Consider the following 20,963-nt stretch of genomic DNA (forward strand, 5'->3'; position numbering starts at 1 on the left):
GCGTAGTCAATAAAGCATAGGTAAACATCCTTCTGGTATTCTCTGCTTTCAGCCAAGATCCATCAGACATCCACAATGATATCTCTCGTTCCACGGCCTCTTCTGAATCCAGCTTGAACCTCTGGAAGTTCTCTGTCAATGTATGATTGTAGCCATTTCTCTATTATGTTGGCAACATTTGAATGCTATTGTTGTTGTTAAAGTACCACTGAGTTGATTCCGACTCAGCAATCCTGTATAGGGTTTCCAAGGAGCAGCTCGTAGGTTTGAATTTGTGGATCACAGTCCAGTGCTGATTCTACAGCGCCACACCAGGATACTTCAAATAAAAGTAGGACTGCTTGACTATTTGGAAGAGCTGATGGTACTGGATTCTCATTCCCACCCACAGGCTGCCAGTCGACACCATTGCTGTGTGGTCAGCCACACTTCTGGTTCTCTAAGTCATTTGATGTACTTCTCACATGAATTCTATTCACTTCCCTTCCTAGGGCTGACAGGGTTTGGTGTACTTCTATGAAATGGACATTTTCCTGTGAGCTATCTATAATAGAAACTTACTTTTCTACGTTCAAATCAGCTTGTAACACTCTCCTAAAGCTATGAAGAAGAAAAGGAAAGGAACACGGAGCCTGTTCTTCCGTGACAGCTGTGCGGGTGTTAGTGGGTGTCCTTCAAACCTGCTCCCTACACACTGAGTTACAGTGTAGCTTCCGTTTGAAAAGCTCAGTGTCAATACGCGGGGGTGAGGGGGATCTGCATCACTGTGATGGATTGCATGCTCATCTCATCGATGGCTGAACAACACTTCACTAGTCCACGTCCTGTGGATGGACATTTATGTTGTCCATTTATGAACTACTGGTAAATGTATGTTTGTGTAGGTAAAGTAGAATTATTATAGGCAAAAGATTAATATTGATACATATTGCTAAATTCCTTCCTACAGGTTTTAATAGCTTTCAGAATAATTTGCCCAGAAGGCTTCAGCAAATTAGTAACATGAGCTCCAAGACAGGTTTTTTTCTCATTTGCACCGTAGTTCTTATATACTGTGTAAATAAATTAGACTTTAATTTACACAATATAGAATTATTTTGTTAGGTGCGATTGAGTCAGTTCTGACTCATAGCGACCCTTTGCACAGCCACCCAACACTTCTCTGTTCTGTGCCATTCTCGTAATTGTTTGATTTGAGACCATTGTTGCAGCCACTGAGTCAGTCAGTCTGCTTGAGGGTCTTCTTCTTTTTCTGCTGACCCTCCTCCAGGGATTGGTCCCTCCTAATGACGTGTCCACAGTAAATGACACAAAGACTTACCACTCTTGCATCTAAGGAGCATTCTGACTGTATTTCTTCCAAGACAGATTTATTCTTGGGCTAAGGTACCTTTCATAGCAGTTGGTGTTTCTCAAATAAGGACTCATCCCTGTCTGTTTCTTCAGCTCCACAGTCCTGCCGTGGGTTAATGCGATGGACTGCAAAGTTGGTGTGAACCACAAGGTCGGTGGTTCAAGCTCACTAGCTACTCCTCGGAACCACTATACAGGGTCGCTATGAGTCAGAACTGACTTGACAGAATTTAACAACAACACGTGTCCTCAGCCACTCTGATCCAATGAGCCCCTAGCCCCAAGGCTACAAACTGGGCATTATGAAGTCTGTCTTGCTGTTGGAAAATTAGGCCTTTTAATGTTTGTCATAGTTGCTGGGTTAGCTGTGTTCTTTATTTTACATATAATTGCCCATTTCTTTTGAGTCAGTGGTAAGACCGATGGAGAAACACCCATGGTTTTCATACCACTGTTAGTACAGTACGTGTGACCGCTGCATGAAAAGGGACATTCATCCCTGAATACTGATGAGCTCTACACAGAATCTCATGGAAGGCAGACACCATGGCTGCAGCAGGAAATCAGTGAGGAAGAGACATGGATCTCAAGGAGTTTCCAGAAACAGACATCAGGTAACTGATATGAATGAATAGGTCTTTGGGATTCTCTGGTAAGCAGCAGACTGTTCCAGGAAAGGCTGGGAGTATCTGGAAGCAGGTCTGTGGTGACAGAGGTGACTCCTCTCAGGTTTTCACACATCCTTAGCTAAGACTCTTGTCAGGAGGTGCTGTCAGTTAGTTCCAACTGCACACAGAACGAAACCCTGTCCGGTCCTGCGCCATCCTCACAGCTGTTACCACTGTGTCAGTCCACCTCGCTGGGGGTCGTCCCCTTTTCGCTGACCGTCCGCTTTATCAGGCATGATGGCTGAGCACTGAGGACACGCTCAGACAGAAACTGTACTTCACCTGCCCGCCTCCAAATTCATATTGACATGTGCCTTAAAATGTTGTTAGCTGACGGTGAGCCTATTCCAACTCATGGCACCCGTGTACAGGGTTTCCGAGGCTATACGTCTTGACAGGAGCAGAAAGCCTCCTCTTTCTCCCACAGAGCAGCCGACTGACTCGGTTAGCAGTGCAGTACTTGTCCTACAGGTCTCAGATTTCATTGCCAAAATTAAATAGAAGTTTTTCCCCATACTCCTTTTGGGAGAACAGTGATTAAATTTTTTGTCTCACATTTACTATATAAACCACTCTTCTTCCTCTCTTTACTTCCTTAGGAGAACAGTTCTTTAGTACAAAGGGGCTTCAAAAAGGTCACTGAAATATGGAAGTGAAAAATAATGGAATTTTCCCATGAACTTTTTGAAGCCTCCTTGTATGTGCCACTGGGTCTAGCCTCACAACAGAGGCAGATGAAACAGCCTGTCTTCTGCTTTGACTGTTTTTAGGAATTCTGTCGGCTGCTGTAGTCTAGAACAAGGGAGTGGACACAGGAGTACACATTCTTAGGGAATCAGTTTTTTGTGTGTGACCAAATGAACATAGACGCACACTCTACCTGAGCTAAGCGTGTCATCGAGGCTCTTCCCTCAGGAGTGCTTGGGCCGGATGTACTGCGCAGCTGCTCTGGGTTCTGGTGTAACTGGGACAAAATGACACACAATGAGGAGACTGGCTGAATGTAACTGTAACCACCACAGACCACTAACAAAATGGAAACACAAGCATTTGTCATCAAAGAGTATCAGTAGAAGTAAAAATCACTGTCAGTGTAGGTATGTACTGGCTTACACTGGGGCTGCTACTGACCACACAGGGCTATTGAAGGAGGGAAGTCTGAGACTCTGCCCCAGAATGAGGAAGCACCATGGAGGCAGGACACGTTCCAGTGGCAGTGGGCATTGCCCAGTGTCTTACAACCATGAGTTCTCACCGTGTAACATTACCACTCAAATAGCACATGTTCATGGCCGCAAAGCAAAACACAAAGCAACATAAAAGACCCAGCTATCTCTCTGCTTGGTCCATGTCCACAAGAAAGAAAAACCCATGGCAAGACTAATCTATGCACACCCATGTTCACTGCAGCATTAGCCACAATAGGAGAAAAAAAAAAAAAATTGGATGACCGCCCATCAATGGAAGAATTGACCAAGAAACTTTGGTACATATACACAATGGAATACTATGCAACCTTGAAGAATAACAATGAATCTGCAAAACACCTCAACACGGGTGACCCTGAAGGACATGCTGAGTGAAGTTAAGTCAATCACAAAGGGACAAACACTGTATGAGACCACTATTATAAAAACTCAAGAAAAGGTTCTTAAGCTAACATAAACGATCTTTGATGGCTAGCAGGGACAGGAGGGAAGGGAGAGTAATTCACTGGCTACAGGGTAGTCATGTTAACTTGGGTGATGGTGAAGAGCAATATACAAGAGGAAGGTTGGCAGAAGAATGATGAAGACAGGTGAAAATACAAGGAGATTTGCATGGGCTAAAGGGAATAGAGGTAAATTCTGCTTTATACACAAACCCTGGAACAACAGTGTTCTGCAGGCAGATACATGGACAAATACAAAGGCTGAGCAGGTCAGAGAGGGAGTATGAGCAAGTAAGTACATAAGGGTCTGACAAAGGATCTTTGTACATAGATATTTACCTTTGCTGCAAACACACCTGTGGATATGGTGGAGCATACAGGGGGTAAAATGATGAAAACTTAGATTCTCAAACATCTTAAGGCAATGAGGTGCTGGGCCTACGGGCTCACAGGACACTGTGGTCAATGGCATGGCACAGTCTACAAGATAATGCTCTACATCTTACTCTGGTGAGTAGTGACTGGGCTCCTCAGAGTTCAGGAGCAGCCATCTGAGCTGCAACTATTGGCCTCTCCGTGTGTGGAATAAAGAAAGAGTGATGAAAATTGAAACATGCTTGGAATCAACTAATCTAATGGACCAATGGTGCAGGAGAACATCAGTCAGCACAACCCTGAGAACATTGAGAACTAGATGGTGCCCAGCTACCACTGTAACTGCTCTGAAAGGGATCACATTAGAAGGTCCTGGATAGAGGGGGAGAAAGTGTGGAATAAAACTCCAAATTCTAAAAAAGGCTATGCTTATTGGTCAGAAAGAGGCTGTAGGAACCCGAGACTAGGGCTGTCCACCATCCTTCAGATGTGGAATATAACTCATGCTTGTGGCCCAACTGTCATCCAAGCTGTAGACAGAAAACAGAGGGGGGGGCGGCAGGGGAACAACAGCACTAGTAGGCAGGCTCATCATGAAATGGTTAAGCACTGAAGATTAAAAGGGCAACATTTTCCTAAGGACAAAGGTGAGAAGGGATGGGAAAATGGGTGGGATGGAGATAGGACCCACAGGGAGGAAGTAAGGTAACTAGTCCTTGCATGGAGGGGATTGTAATCATTGAGATGAAACAAAAGGTATGATTTTTCAATGTAAAACTGATGACCTCTAAGTCTTCATTCAATTCGCAATAAAAAGTTTAAACAAAACACCCTACAATTGTAAGGCAACCCCATAAAATGGTTGCAACTTTAAAACAAACAAACAAACCCAGTTTAGGTATGCTGAGGGAATGAGTTCTTTTTTTACATTTTTTATTGTGAATTAAGTGATAGTTTACATGGGAAAACATTAGCTTTACATTCATCCGATTGTATTTCGTTTCACTGCAATGATTACAATCCCCTCCATCAAACAATCAACGGGTGCTCCCCACAAGCCTGGCCCCCAACACTAGGCTGTCAGCACACAGCCCCTCTCCCTCTCTGAGTCCAGAGTCCCCAGCCGCTCCATCTCTTTGCTCCACATCATCGCCTCTGCCTCCATCTCCGGCGTCAGTCACTGCTTCTCTGGATAAGGGTCCCGCACTCAGCTCTTCTCCCTTGATGGTCCCAGGGATCTCCACCTCTGCTTGCTTCTGGACTGCAAACTCAACCCCTGCCCTCCTTTTGTAACAAAACATCGATCTCTACATTTCCAACCCTCACAGCCAGTCATTATAGCAATTATTCACTACTGAACCACAAGAGTCTTATCTTATCCCCATCTCTATTCATCAGCCCTGTCCATACAGGTTGGAAACCAGGGAATGAGTTCTTTTAAAAGTAAAATTCCTAAATACAATTCGACAATTTTAGCCTACCTTATACTAGCCACTGGGACATAACTCTAGAAGCATGAAAGACTGAGAGCCACTTCCACCTGCAACTACGTGCATCTTTGAACGCCTTTCCACTCTTCCTCTGAGCTGAAGGTTCTGGCTAAGTTTTGGATCACTGGCTGCTACACTAGATGAGAGCTGAACCAGGGAGAAACCCAGGCCCTGGGGAGGGTGCCCTGTCAATCAGCAACATGCTCTGACTGCCCGAGTTCTAGCTGGAAGCCCTTGGTCCTAGTCAGTAGGTATTAGCAGAAATGTAACTCTGGAAACATCAGAAAAAGGGGTGGGGGACCAACGAGGAAGGACAGAACAAAGAAAGGAAAAAACTGGTCATGAATACTATATAAATTACAAGTTTTTGTGTGTATGTTTTTTTTTTTTTGTTTTTTTTTAAGTACTAAATTGAAATGAGTAAAAAAAAGGCTAACAGGCTCTAATGAATTAGGAATCCTCAGATAAACCCCATTTCTCTGTTCAATTTCCTCATCTATAAAAACAGGAAGTCAGTCTCTGGGGCCTAGCTCTGATACTTGAGGCGTTCCCAGCATATGGAACAGTTTATTCAGTGTTCTTCAAACAGCTGGGGAGACCAACCCAGCCTGCCACAAACACACACTCAACAGCGGTCAGCGGAGTAGCCCCAGGATTAGGTGGTCCTCCGTCCATACAGATGGAAGGTTCTGTGCACACAATAGCTGGCTGCCGGCCCCTGGCTACCTTCCATCTCCTGGACTTTTTGTGGCAACAAAGGAGAGAGGTCACACAGAAACTGGGAACAGTCATCCTCTTTCCTGTCTTGCTTCTGTCCCCAGAAATAGGTGGGTTGCCTCAGAAGCCCTCAGGTTGAGAAACACCTGGTTAGGCCACAATTAGCAAAATTACAAGGCTGAGGAAAAGTTAAAAATTAAAATACGAGCCAGGAAATGACTAAGAACTTGAAATAGCCATGGAATTATCTCTATTTGTAAAGCAGGGAATACCTATTTTAGACAAAAATGTATGTTATAAAAACCCACTGCTGTCAAGAGGGTTTCGACTCCTAGTAATCCTACAGGACAACTGAGAACTGTCCCCACTGGGTTTCCAGAATTGTGGATCTTTCTGGGAGCAGAAGGCCTCATCTTTCTCCTGACAGTGGCGGGTGGGTTCAAACTGCTTACCTTTCAGTTAGCAGCCGAGTGCTTAAGCACACCTGACTCAGCAGCAAAATGACCAGAACTTGGCATAGCTGCAACTGTTAAGATGGATTTTGAGAAAGGGAACATGAATCCAAATTTGCACAGAGCAATAAGGGCAAACCTGGGAATAACTGTCCTGTTTTGTCATCAGGAAGAATAACTAGGAAAGCTCGAGGCCATGCTTCCCAATGTTTGCACAACTGGGAGTTCACCTTCCAGGCTTCTCTTGCCTTCCGTCTCACAGCTTCAGACACTTACTCTTAAGCATGGTCAGTTGGCTCTAGATGTTCTAAGCCTTGCTAATTGACAACAATGTTAATTTGTTCATCTGCAAGTGAAGGTGGATATGAAAAGGTAACAGAAGTCTGCTTTATTTATGTTCAACCTCTTCTGATGAACCAGCCCTCCCACCCGCCCAAAAAAAGCCTGTTGTTGTTGCTAAGTGTTGTCGAGTCAATTCTGACTCCAAGCACCCCAGTATAAGGTTTCCAAGGAGCGGCTAGGGAGTTTGAACCACCAATGTTGTGGTTAGCAGTGCAGGGCTGATCCTACAGTGCCACACCAGGACTCCTATTGTATTAAAAACTCAAGGTACATATAATAGTAATAAAAGGACACTATTTTGCAATGCATATCAAAACATTATTATTATTACTATATTATGCTCCAGACTTTGTGTAGTTGGAAGTGCTTCTTTAATGCTTTTGTATGCATAGAAAGAAAGGTACCTAAAACAAACATTTTACTGACCTTATATAGCTGTTCCTAACTGTTCCAACTTATGTACAAATTCGACTTAAACACAGACTTAGGAACAGAACTCACTGTGATCCATGGATTGATTATACTAGCAATTACTGTAAGATTATTAGTGTGGTGCTGTAAGGTAACACACTAGACTGAAAGGTTGGTTTGAATCACAAGGTCGGTGGCTCAAACTCACCAGCCACTCCTTGGAAATCCTGTACAGGGTCGCTATGAGTCAGAACTGACTCAGCAGTACTAAACACATTTAACAACAACAAATTGGAAAATACAATGTTCTTCAAATAGCTGGGAAAAGACACCAACCAAAATGGTATATGCCACAAACACTATAACCAACCAACAGCCAGGTGTCAGAGCACCTGAAGCTAGGAATTCCCCAATTATTACCACCAGCCTCTTCTCAGAAACCCTGTAAAGGGTTCCTTATGGGTGGGAACAGACTCAAAGGCACTTAACACAATAGATAGGGGTGGATACTTGGTATGATAAGCACTCACCACAAGGTAAGTTTGAACTGCAAGGCTGGAGGTCCAAGCTCACCAGCTGCTCCTCAGAAACCCTATTCAGGGTAACTGAGTCCGAACCAAGTTGATGAACCTTAACAATAAGGAGTCCTAAAGGAGCTCTGGTAGCGTAGTGGTTACGACTTGGGCTGTGAACCGCAAGGTCAGCAGTTCGAAACTACCAGCTGCTCCGCGGGAGAAAGATGAGGCTTTCTACTCCTGTAAAGATTTACACCCTCGGAAACCCTGTACAGGGTCGCTATGAGTCGGTTCCGACTCCACGGCACATAACAACAACAACAACAACAATGGTGTTGTAGAAGTTCTGGTAGTGTAGTGGTTACGAATCGGGCTGCTAATCTCAGGTCGGCAGTTCAAAACTACCAGCTGTTCCACAGGAGAAAGATGAGGCTTTCTGCTCCCGTAAAGATTTACAGCCTGTGCAGGGTCACTATGAGTCGGAACCAACTCCTTGGTACTTAACAACAACAAGTGGTGTTGTGGGATAGGCACTGTTGGGCTGCTAACTGCAAAGCTGACGGTTCAAACCCACCAGTCACTCCGTGGGAGAATAAATAAGGCGATCTGCTCCTGTAAAGATTTATAGTCTCAGATCACATGAGTGGGAACTGATTTGATCGTAATAGGTTTGGTTGTTTTGTTGTGTGGCGCTATATGCGTTGCGTTGCAAGGTCATTTTGAACTTCAAGGCCGACAGTTCAAGCTCACCAGCCGCTCCTCAGAAAGCCTATACAGGGTCGCTATGAGTTGGAACCAATTCGATGGCACTTCACCACAACAACAAAAGCAAAGCTACTTCGATTATATCTGCCAAGCATTACTTGGTGATTTCTACACGGCATCCAGTATCACCACTGAGTCTCCTATGTAAAATGGTGGTAAGACAGAAGGAAGTTGTGCCAAGACCACCGTCCTCAGAATCAACTGGATCTAGGTTTAAAGTCTGGCCCTCTTAGTAGTTGCAGATTTGCCTAATGTAATGTCTTTTGATTTCCTGACAGCTGCTTCCATGAGCACTGATTGTGGATCCAAGCAAACTGAAGTCTTTGACAACTTCAATCTTTTCTCCATTTATCATGAGTTTATTTACTTGGTCCAGTTGTGGGGATTTTTGATTTCTTTATATTGAGGTGCAATCCACACTGAAGACTGTAGTCTTTGATCTTCATCAATAAGTACTTCAAGTCCTCTTACCTTTCAGCGAGCAAGGTTGTGTCATTTGCATATCTCAGATTGTTAGACTCTTCCTCCAATCCTGATACCACGTTCTACTTTATATAACTGAGCTTCTCAGACTATTTGCTCAGCATTCATACTGAATAAATATGGTGAAAGGATGCAACCCTGACACATACTTTTCTTGATTTTAAACTTTCAGTATCCCCTTGTTCTGTCTGAATGAACAGGTTCTGTGTACAGGTTTCTCATGAGCGCATTTAAGTGTTCTAGAATTCCCATTCTTTGTTATGATTTACACAGCCAAATGCCTTTGTACAGTCAATAAAACACAAGTAAAATTTTTTCTATTATTCTCTACTTTTATACAAGCTCCATCTGACATTAGCAATGGCATCCCTAGTTCCATGTTCTCTTCTAAATCTTGAATTTCTTGCAGCTCCCTATAAATGTAGTGCTGCAATCGCTTTTGAATTATCTTCAGTAAGATTTTACCTGCATGTGATGTTAATGATACAGAATGGTGACTTCCACATTCCATTGGGTCATCTTTCTTTGGAATAGGCATAGATATGGATCTTTTCCAACTTTTTTTTGACATAGATGAGTGAGTGCCTTCAGTACTGCATTTGTTTGTGGAAATATTTCAATTAGTATTCTGTCAATTCTGGGAGCCTTGTTTTTGCCAATGCCTCCTCCAGTACTGTTTGGAATTTTTCCTTCAGTTAGTGACCTCTTAAAATGACTGAATATCAACCAATTCATTCTGGTGCAGTGACTCTGTGTATACCTTCCATCTTCTTTTGATGTTTCCAGTGTCATTTAATATTTTGCCCATAGAAGCCTTCAATATTACAACCTGACGCTTGGGTTTTTACTTCAGTTCTTTCAGCTTCAGAAATGTTCAGTGTGTTCTTTCCTTTTGGTTTTCAGACTCCAGATCTTTGCACATACGTCATTATAATACTTGACTGTGTCTTCTCAAGTTGCCTTTTGAGCTTTTTTTTTAAAACTGTTTTATTATGAATTATAAGATAACTTACAATGGGAGAACATTAGCTTTACATTCATCCCATCGTATATTGTTACACTGCCATGGTTACAATTCCCTCCATGCATCATCAATCAACCAAAGGGGACACCCCGCAAACCTGACCCCCGGGTTGTCAGCACACAGCCCCTCTCCCTCTCTGGGTCTAGAGTTCCCACCCACTCCATCTCTCCACATCATCGTCTCTGCCTCCATCTCTAGCATCACTGTTTCCCTGGGTAGGGTCCCACACTCCACTCTTCTCCCTTCATGGTCCCAGGGGTCTCCACTCCTAGCCTGCAAAGTCAACCACTTCCTTCTTTTTGCTACAAAACGTCTACCTTTACATTTCCAAAGCTCACAGCTAGTCCTGATATTAATTATTCACTATTGCACCGACTCGACAGCACTTAAAAACAACAACAACAACATTGTACCACAAGAGACCTATCCCCCATCGCCTTTCATCAGCCCCACCTAGACAGATTGGAGATTCTACCTTCTTCCATGCCCTCTGGATCTATGCTTCCTCTTGAAAGCTTCTAAGCCAGACACTTCTTGCCTTTGTAGCTCCCTCACCCCCCACCCCCATTTTGGGTAGCCAGTGTCCAAGTTACCCATCCCTGTCTACCCTGTGCATTGAGGGGGTGGGAATGATCCTCGCTGTAAAGATTTGTTCCCTCTTTTGAGCTACTGCATCCATAGGTGTAGGTCAAGTTCATCAAATTGTATCAGATTACTCTTTTTTTCCTCTTCTTTAGTCTTCTAGTTAAGTTCTTCTGATCATCCAGTCATTGAAGCCAGATCAAGTGGGTATTATCTGCAAGTGTGAGTGTTCTTGTACATATGCCCTCTCTTCTTATTAGCTGGATGCTTCATTCTCCACTCTAGTCCTCTGTGGCTATGTCACTGACTCTGGATCCAGGAGTCCCCAGGTCTTGCCATAATGCTGGCCAACCAGGTCCTTTGAGCTCTTTTACTTCCTCATTTCTTCTACTCATCTTACCTTCTCTCTATGCTCAAGATCCTGTTTCAGAGTCTCTACTAACATCCATTTGGTCTTTTCTTTTATGGCCTTTTGATTCCTTCATGTATGATGTTCTTGATGTCACTGCACAACTCTCTGGTCTTTGGTAATTAGTGTCTAACGCATCATATCTGTTCTTGAGATGCTCTCTAAATTCAGGTGGGATATACTTTTGACTGTTTGTGGGAATAGGACTTGTCTTCATTTTCTTCAGCTTCAGCCTGAACTTGCATCTGAGCAATGGATGGTCTGTTCCACAGTCAGCTCTTGGCCTTGTTTTAGCTGATGATATGGAGTTTCTCCATCATCTCTTCCCACAAACAGTCAATTTGATTCCTGTGTATTCCATGTAGTAAGGTTCATGAGTATAGTTAAAGTTGCTGAATAAAGGTATTTGCCATGAAAAAGTCATTGGTCTTTCAAAATTCTATCATGCAATCTTCAGCATAGTTTCTATCAACAAAGCCATATTTTCCAACTATGGATCCTTCCTCTTTGTTTCAAACTTTCGCATTCCTTTCACCAGTAATGAATTGTCACTGAATCTTGATTGCATGTTTGATCAATTTCAGCCTGAAGAAGTTGGTAGAATTTTCAATTTCATCATCACTGGCTTTAGTGGTTGGTGTGTAGATTTGAATAAGAGTGGTATTAGCTGGTCTTTCTTGCAGGCATGTAGATATTATCCTATTACAAACAGCACTGTACTTCAAGATAAATCTTGAAATGTTCTTCTTGACAATATGATACCATTCCTCTTCCATTTGTCATTCCTGGCAAAGTAAATACCATATGATTGTCTGATTCAAAATGGCCAATACCAGTCTGTTTCAGCTTGCTAATGCCTAGGACAATGATCTTTATGTGATCCATTTCATTTCTGACATTTTCCTATCTCCCTAGATTCTTATTTTGTACAGTTCATGTTCTGATTATTAATGGATGTCTACAGCTGTTTCTCCTCATTTTGAGGTGTGCCCCACCAACAAATAAAGGCCCTAAAAGTTTAATGCCATTAATATTATTAAGGTCAATTCTACTTTGAGAAGTCATATTTTGAGTGCATTCCAACCTGAGTGACTCATCTTCCAGCATTACATCTGACAGTGTTCCACTGCTATTCAAAGGTTCTCAGTGGCTAACCATTCAGAAGGGGTCTGTCTCTCCTTCTTTCTAGTCTGTCTTAGTCTGGAAGTTCCACTGAAATCTGTCCAACAGTGGTGACCCTGCTGGTATTTAAAATACCAATGACATAGCTTCAAGTATCATTGCAATACAGAAGCCACCTCAGTATGACAAATTGATAAGACAATTGGTAGCCCCCTGCACTGTTTGCTCGATTATAATCGGAATAATAATAATTGGTTAATGAGACCTCTGTGAAAAGAAACATATTTCAAGGGCAAAGAATCATAGGCAAAAAGTACCTTATAATAAATCAGCCCATTCCTTTTGTAGGGAGGAGATGTTTAAAAGAATATAGCAAGGACTGATGAGGTATACTATTGAACCTACCTCCAGGGTTTGAGATATGGACAGCTTTAATACTAAGGCATCTTCAAATAAGAAAAAGAAAAAGTGCAGCAATAAAAGAAGAAAAATAATTCTAAAAATACTAAAACTAAACAAACTACACACATTCAAGAGGAAATCATGTGGCACCTGCTTCAAGGAAAAGCCTTTATGATCATAAAAATTTATGTTCACCTTAGAAGAGGAAGGGCTGGTTGGTCGAAAGTCTGGGAAGACATGGGAACTTCTGAGCCCATGGACACTGACCTAGCCATGGAGGGTTAGAGCTGAGAATGAAGTGTTCAGCTGATATGAAGTGGGGGGAGATTCACAAGAATGCCCAAACTTGCAGATAGTACCCGTTTGACCTAGCTTTGATGGCTTGAAAATTAGAGCTCGACTAGAGGAAGATAAAGAAATTTGATAACAAAGCAAGTGTTAATCACTACAATTTGATGAACCTGACCTATACTTATGTACAGTACAGGATGTAGTAGCTCAAAATACCAACTGAGAGGGAAGGAGTCTTCACATCAAGGATCACACCTATCCCTTTGGTATACAGGATTGATAGGGATGACCAACTTAGACATTGGCTACCAAAAATGGGGCGGGAAGGGAGCAGCTATAAAGGCACAAAGTGGCTGGCTTAGTTTCCGAGTGTGTAGGGGAAGGTGGAGTCCCCACTGAATAGTTTTCATCTTGTCAAGATGGGTCTGGTGAAAGGAGAAGAGGATAAGATTCTTTTCATTCAATAGTGAGTAACTGTTATCATGACTAATTATAATTGTCACAACTGTAAAGGCAGAAGTTTTGTAACAAAAAGAGGGGAGTAGTTAATCTTAGATTCTAGGAACAGAGAACCCTAGGACTATCAAGGGAGAGGAGCATGAGCAGAACCTGGAACTCCAACCAGAGAAGCAGCAACACCAGAGATGGAGGTAGAGATGAGGACATGGAGAGAGGGAGCAGTTGAGGACTCCAGACTCACGGAAAGAGAAAGGCTATGTGCTGGCGGCCAAGAGGCTGGCATGCAGAATGTACTCTTTGGGTGTTTAAATGATTATATATTCCTGAGTGTTTTTATGTACATCAAAACCAACAACAACAAAAAAAAAAACAAAGGGAATAGAAGCAAATACCATTAAATGATGATACATGGAGGGGATTGTAATTATTACAATGAAACAAAACATGATAGGACAAGTGCAAAACCAATATTCTCCTATGAAAACTATCACTCAATTCACAGTAAAAGCTTTTTTAAAAAATTAGTCATTAATATCAACATGAGATAAGTCTTCTAGGTTAAGAAGCTATCAAGCATGTTTTTAAAAATTCTAGTCTTCACTTGAAAGCTTACATTTTGTCATTGTAAAGAAACACTCTCATATTGTCTTCCTGAAGTGACAGGGTTATTACTGCATTCATTTTTGAAAAAAAGTCCACCGAATGCCCAGATCTGAGTAAATAACAGTTTGTTCTTTCAAGTAATAATGGTGGCTATGGAATTAGAGGCTAGGTCAGCCACAACTGTAACAATCATACAAGTGCTTTTCCTTGGTGCAAACATGGTACTTTAGTAGGCAGGATTTCTGCTTTGGTATGGTTTGGTTTTAGTGGGACTGGCTGGTCAAAACTATGAAGAATTGCTTTTTGTTTGGTGCCCCTGCTTTGACAGGTGCTAAGGCTTTGGCCACTATTGCTTTTGTACCATCAATGCAAATGGTCACACAGAGAAAAGGACAAATGACATCTTCGACTATTTTGAAAAGTAGCCCTGGTGGTGCAATGGTTACATGCTTAGCTACGAACCAAAAGGTTGATGGTTCAAGCCCACTCAGTAAGAGAAAGACAATGATTTGTTTCCACAGAGGTTATAGTCTAGAAAACCCTGTGGGGCAGGACTACTGTCACAGGGCTGTTATGAGTCAGAACTGACTTGACAGTAAGTAACATTTTGAAAATAATTGTGACCCAGACCCCTAGGAAGGTTTTGGGGAGAAGTCTTCAGACCACACTCTAAGAATCACTGTTCCATAGTGACACCCAGAATGCCAGCTGGGGCTCCCGCTCCTTCTAATTTAGAAGATTATAGGAAGATACAATGAGGATCTAGCCTTCAATAAAAATGAGTTGTTCAGCATTAGATATCTACAAACTTGGTGAAGTTGACAAATTCTGGTGGTGCATTACATAGTTGTCTTTCTTGCAATCGCCTACTTACGCCAGGCTGCAACGGGACACTCTCAGGCCACTCCTGCCCTGCGCTTTCAGCTGCCCTCAATGGGCCAGCCCTCGGTGGCAGCTCCTGGCTGATTCCATCAGGTACCTGGACGGTGATGTACTGGGCCAGGCTTTGCACGCAATTGCAGCAGCGTTCCAGCGCCTGCTCCTTCGACTCTCCACTAAACTGTACTCGAAACATGCGGCTTTTGCTCTGTTTGAAAAGTCAACAGTTATCCTGTGTGACCCTGATACACCACTTTTATTACTGTGGGGTTTTCTAGTGAGTTGCTTGCAGCGGGAAGAGGCAGGGATGATGGAGCAACTACCTGATTTGTTCACATGAGTATAGGAAAAAAAGTCAATAATGATTTTTCTTTCTCCTTTTGAGATTTATACCTCATACTAGAATTCATTTCATTCAAGGAACTGACATGAACAAAAATGAAAAAGCCTATATTTTAAAGCCATAAAGGTCACTCTGCTGACTGAAGTAAAAGATCAATATTTTATCTTGCTTTGAAATGAAAACTTTATAGCTTCTAATTCCTTAAGTGGGAAATCAGTGGTAATAATGAGTATAGTTTTTCTTATTATCAGTAATAATAAGGCAGCATAGTCCTGGCTCAAGAATATCTTTCTAAAGCTGAGTATATAAAAGAGCAAACCAGGTGGCCAACACAGTTTGAAAACTAGTGATCTATAAGATTACTGTGTAGATCACAAAAAGGGAACGCTGTCTCTAACAGGCTGAGTAATATCCCTTGCCAAGTTAGCAAATGCAGGACACATGCAATTATAATTTTTTTTTAATCTTGCAACTATATCAAACTTATTTGATTGTGAGGTTAAAAACAGACCTAAATTGTAACAACAAACATTCCTTTAGTTTCTTCTTTCCCAGCCTAATATCCTGCTTATACAAAGGAGGGCAGTTATGCAAAGCCTCTCAAAGGGGAACGTGATTCTATACACAAGCACACCTCATTTCATTGCTCATCACTTTACCAAACTAGCTCCACAGAGTCTGCATTTTTACAAATTAAAGGTTGGTGGGGACCCTGTGCTGAGCAAGTCTATTGGTGCCACTTTTTCCCAACATCATGTGCTCACTTTGTGTCTCTGTCACATTCTGATAATTCTCACAGTATTTCAAACCTTTTCATAATGCTATTTACTGCAGACTTAATAGAACACAGTATAATGTGGCCATAATTTTTGCATGTACTGGGCAACCAAAACATTTGTGTGACTGGCTTTATTCTGATATTCTGTTTATTGCAGTAGTCTGGAACTGCACCTGGAATATCTCCAATGTATGCCTCTACCTTCATTAGATTTCTTTTGTGGAGAAATTCAGATTGTTTCACTTAATATATAAACCACACCACTAACTTGAAAACACTTCTAAATAGTTAACACAATCCTGTATGCAAAATCTTGTATCCTATAAGCAAATAGTTTTCCCTTTTCACTATTTAAACTATGAGACTCCTGGTGTGGTGCTGTAGGATCAGCAATGCGCTGTGAACTACATGGTCAGCAGTTCAAAGCCACCAGCAGCTCCTCGGAAATTCTACACAGGGTCGCTATGAGTCGGAACCGACTGGATGGCACTTAAGAACAACAAAAACAATTTAAACTATTAAGGTGTTCTGATGGTGTGTGGGGTTAAGCATTGAACTGCTAACGGAAAGGTCAGCTGCTCCTCCAGAGAGAAATGAGGTAGTCTTCTGCTTCTGTAAAGATTCAGTCTCAGAAACCCTAGGGAGCGCTTTTCCTCTCTCCTAACGGTCACTGTGAGTCAGAACCCACTCCAAGGCAGGAGCTATGGTTTTACATTTTAGATGAAGCCAATAGGTAAGGCTGCTTACCTAAATTATAGAAAGAATAGACACCTCTACCCCTTTACTAAGGAGCTCTGGTAGCATATTATTATTTGTAGTAATATGAATAATAATAGTTCATATTATTATGAATCAGAATTGGGCTGCTAACCTCAAGGTTGACAATTTGAAACTACCAGCTGTTCCACGAGAGAAAGATGAGGCTTTCTGCTCCTGTAAAGATTTGCAGCCTCGGAAACTCTGTACAGGGTCGCTATGAGTCGGAACCGACTCCACGGTACTTAACAACAACAACAACAACCCCTTTACTGTCAACACTGTTTGGTTCTCTTTATTTCTTAATTCATTCATCCCATCCCTGGCCCCCAACCACTCCAAGTATAAGCACAATCCATTACCAACCTACATTAAATTATGTAGGTTTCTAATACATGTGTGATATTTTAAACTACCCCTCTGTCTGTAACCTAATTTTTTATTTAATAATAAGCATATAAAAAGCAGAGGTCTGTCTCATAACTTTAAACCACCAATGAAATCCCTTTATTTAACTGACCCCCTACTAACAAGCATTTGTCATTTCCAGCTTTGTTTCTTCTTATAAAACCACAAAGCTTTGGTGAGCACTGCGGTGGTGGTGGTTATGTGCCGTGGAGTCGGTTCCGACTCATAGTGACCCTGTACAGGCTTTGGTGGTGATGGTTATGTACCGTGAAGTTGGTTCTGACTCATAGCGACCCTGTACAGGGTTTCCGAGGCTGTAAATCTTTCGTGGTGGTAGTGGTGGTGGTGGTGATGTACCGTGGAGTCAATTCCGACGCATAGCAACCCTGTACAGGGTTTCTGAGGCTATAAATCTTTACGGGAGCAGAAAGCCTCATCTTTCTCCTGTAGAACAGCTGGTAGTTTCGAACTGCTGACCTTGCGGTTCGCAGCCCAATTCATAACCACTACGCTCCTTAGTGAGCATCGTATACACATACTTTTGCACATAAATGTCTAATAGCAGACCTGCTGGGTTGAAGGACCTTTGTTCATGTTTTAAGTACACAATGACAGTGGTAAGATAGTACAAATTTACTCCCACTAGGAGTTCTGGTATGGTGCTTTAGGATAAACACTGGACTAACTAATTGCAAGGTCAGGGGTTCAAGCCCACCAGCCACTCCCTGGAAACTCTACATAGGGTTGCAAATTCATTTGTTTAACTGTTTCTTAACCTACTAGGTTAGCATGCTGCTGCTGTTGCTGTGTGCCTTTGAGTCGATTCCAACTCACAGTGACCATACACAGGGTTTCCAAGGCTGTAAACCGTTCTGAGAACAGAAAGCCTTCTCTTCCTCCTGCTGAGCAGCTGGTGGGTTCAAATAGCTGACCTTGCAGTTAGTAAACTATGATCCACGGCTACTATGTTAGCAAAGATTTTTATTTTAAATTTCATTTCTTAAAAAAAAAAAAAAAATCATTGCTTTGATTTTTTTTTTTTACTGGTTGACATGGACTATTTTTCTTATGTTTATTGGTCATTTCCCCCTTTTTGTATATTATCCATTTTTCTCTTGGATGGATAATCCTAAAATTTATGAGTCATTAACATTTTTTTTTTGAGGAAAAGGTAAAGAACTGTTAGAGCTGATTCCAATTCTTCCTAATTTAGAAACTACAAAAAAATGTCTATGTGAAATACTTTTATATTAGCTATTTCAATTATGATTCTGTAATATCTAACTGACCTTTTGAGGAATAATCACAAAAGGTCAGTTAGATATTGAAAGTATACAAAGTATAATGACATAAACACCTGATGATTCAGTGATTACGTGGAGAAGGCTGGCACAAGTCTAAGATGAGCTGGGTAACTCTAGACCAGAGGTGAATGTGCAGAAAACCTAGTTTGGGTACTCAGGGGTTCTTAGCAGAGCAGTTCCAACAAATGTCACGGTCAATTATATATCTGATAGCCTCACTGAAGTCTTTTCCATGTTGGCTTCTGTAAAATCCTCTGAAAGAATCTGAGCTTATCATCTAACACCAGAAATACCACTTCAGTGCATGTGGACCCAAGATAAAACCAAGCAAGGCACATCAGGAAGAATCTGAAAATTAGTTACAGCTTCATTCCCCATCCTCAATGCTATGGATTACCACAATGGGAAACCTGCCACCAGCTTAAAGAAGGGACCACTAGATTGAAAGCTTGATTTGATTTATTTTTATGCCATAACTATAAATCAGAAAGAATTTCTTGCTGTGAAATGAAAAGTTTTAAAGTCTATACTGGCAGCCATAAGCTGACCCAAATACAGTGTCTGGTTTCTATCATCTAAGGAGATTAGCACAGAATTACTCTATTTTAAGTAGTGGCTTAAATATTAAGTTGTTCCCACTCTACTTCAAGACAATTAATTTCAAGTCATTACAAGAGGAAACAGCACAGACTCCTTTAGGAAACTAACACCATAGGTCAGTGCTTTTCTCTACATTTGCCTTCATGTACTCAGAATTAAGACAATTATGGGTTCATATTTTCCTGGGATGATTAGGCCCACTAAGTGCTGAGTCACAGGTGTGAACAGCATCTCTGAGCACAGTTTTTTTTTTTTTTAAACTATTACTGTGAATTGAGTGAAGGTTTATAGAGCAGATCATCAGTTTTATATTCAGAACATCATATACTCTGCTTCATTACAATGATTTCAATCCTCTCCAGGTACCAACAGTTCACAGTACTAGTGTACTGGTTACAAATCGGGCTGCTAACCTCAAGGTCAGCAGTTCGAAACTACCAGCTGTTTTGTAGGAGAAAGATGAGGCTTTCTGTTCCCATAAAGATTTGCAGCCTTGGAAACCCTGTACGGGGTCGCTATGAGTCGGAACCGACTCCATAGTACTTAACAACAACAACAACAAAATATATAACTACAGCATTCCTCCCTGTGTCTCCCTCTCGTATACTGCCTATCACCCATGTTAACATGTGAATGACTGACGTCCTGCATAACCATCACAGATGGGTTCTGTTATTAAGAAAACCTGTCTTAACCTTATACAATATTGGTCTCACACAGTATTTGCCCTTTTGTGATCGACTAATCTCACTGAGCATAATGTCCTCCAGCTTCATTCATGTACTGAGGTGTCTCGCCGATCCCTAATTCTTCAATGCCACATAGTATTCCACTGTGCATATGAACCAAAGTTTGTTTAACCATTCTTGATGGGCAGTTAAGCTGTCTCTGTCTTTTTGAGAAGTCTCTTGTCCACAGCATATTTAAGTATTCTGTTTTCTTATCCATTCTGCTCTGTCTCTTGACTGGTGCATTGAATCCATTTATATTTAGTGTAGTTATCGATAGGTATAAACTGACTGGTGTCATTTTACTGTGTGTTTTTTTTAGGGGGTATTGGCTAGTTTCTTTGTTCCACATAATTTTCTTTGCAGGTTTCATTTCTGTTATGTTACTTTTAACTAAATCTTTTTGGTTTACCCTTTTTAAAAATATGATGTGCAGGTGTACTAATATTCTTTGAGGTCATCCTGAAATTTGTTACTTTTCCCCTATTTGAAAGAGCCTGTTTCATCTTGAAATCTACCTGACTACCAAGTCACTTAGGAGCTCTGGTAGCGTAGTGATTACGAATTGGGCTGCGAACCTAAAGTCAGCAGCTCGAAACTACCAGCTGTTCCACAGGAGACAGAAGAGGCTTTCTGCTCCCATAAAGATTTACAATCTCAGAAACCCTGTACAGGATCGCTATGGGTCATGATGAACCGACTCCACAGCACACCACCACACCACCACCTAGCCATTTGGGAGTTCAATAGCTATACTCTTCCCTCTTTTTGCTTTGTAGTTAACTTTATTATAAATTGCGATTTCTGGTTCCCTATTTTCAGTTTTGTAGGTTTATTTTCCTTCTTTCTTGTCTTCTTAATGACTTTTTGCTTTTTTCATCTATGATGTTCTTGATGTCATCTCACAAGTCTTCTGGTCTTTGGTATTTTGTGTTTAATGTATCAGATCTGTTCTTCAGATGATCCCTAAATGCAGGTGGGATATTTCAAGGTCATATTTTGGCTCACATGGACTTGTTTTCATTTTCTTCAGCTTCAGTTTGAATTTGCATA

General features: G+C 41.6%; 1 protein-coding gene across 1 annotated transcript in view; it reads right to left on the reverse strand.

Moving 5' to 3' along the window:
- Positions 1–20,963, reverse strand: part of LOC102834847 (chromosome unknown open reading frame, human C15orf60) — a 154,806-nt gene that overhangs the window by 3,516 nt on the left and 130,327 nt on the right. Inside the window, exons 4-5 of the mRNA XM_006866508.1 lie at positions 14,989–15,201; positions 2,902–2,985 (exon numbers count right to left, since the gene is read on the reverse strand). Of these exons, the coding sequence (XP_006866570.1) occupies positions 2,902–2,985; positions 14,989–15,201 (297 nt within the window). The remainder of the gene's footprint in view (positions 1–2,901; positions 2,986–14,988; positions 15,202–20,963) is intronic.

The sequence above is a fragment of the Chrysochloris asiatica genome, unplaced genomic scaffold (genome assembly GCF_000296735.1).
Source record: "Chrysochloris asiatica unplaced genomic scaffold, ChrAsi1.0 scaffold00092, whole genome shotgun sequence".
Classification (NCBI taxonomy): Eukaryota; Metazoa; Chordata; class Mammalia; order Afrosoricida; family Chrysochloridae; genus Chrysochloris; species Chrysochloris asiatica.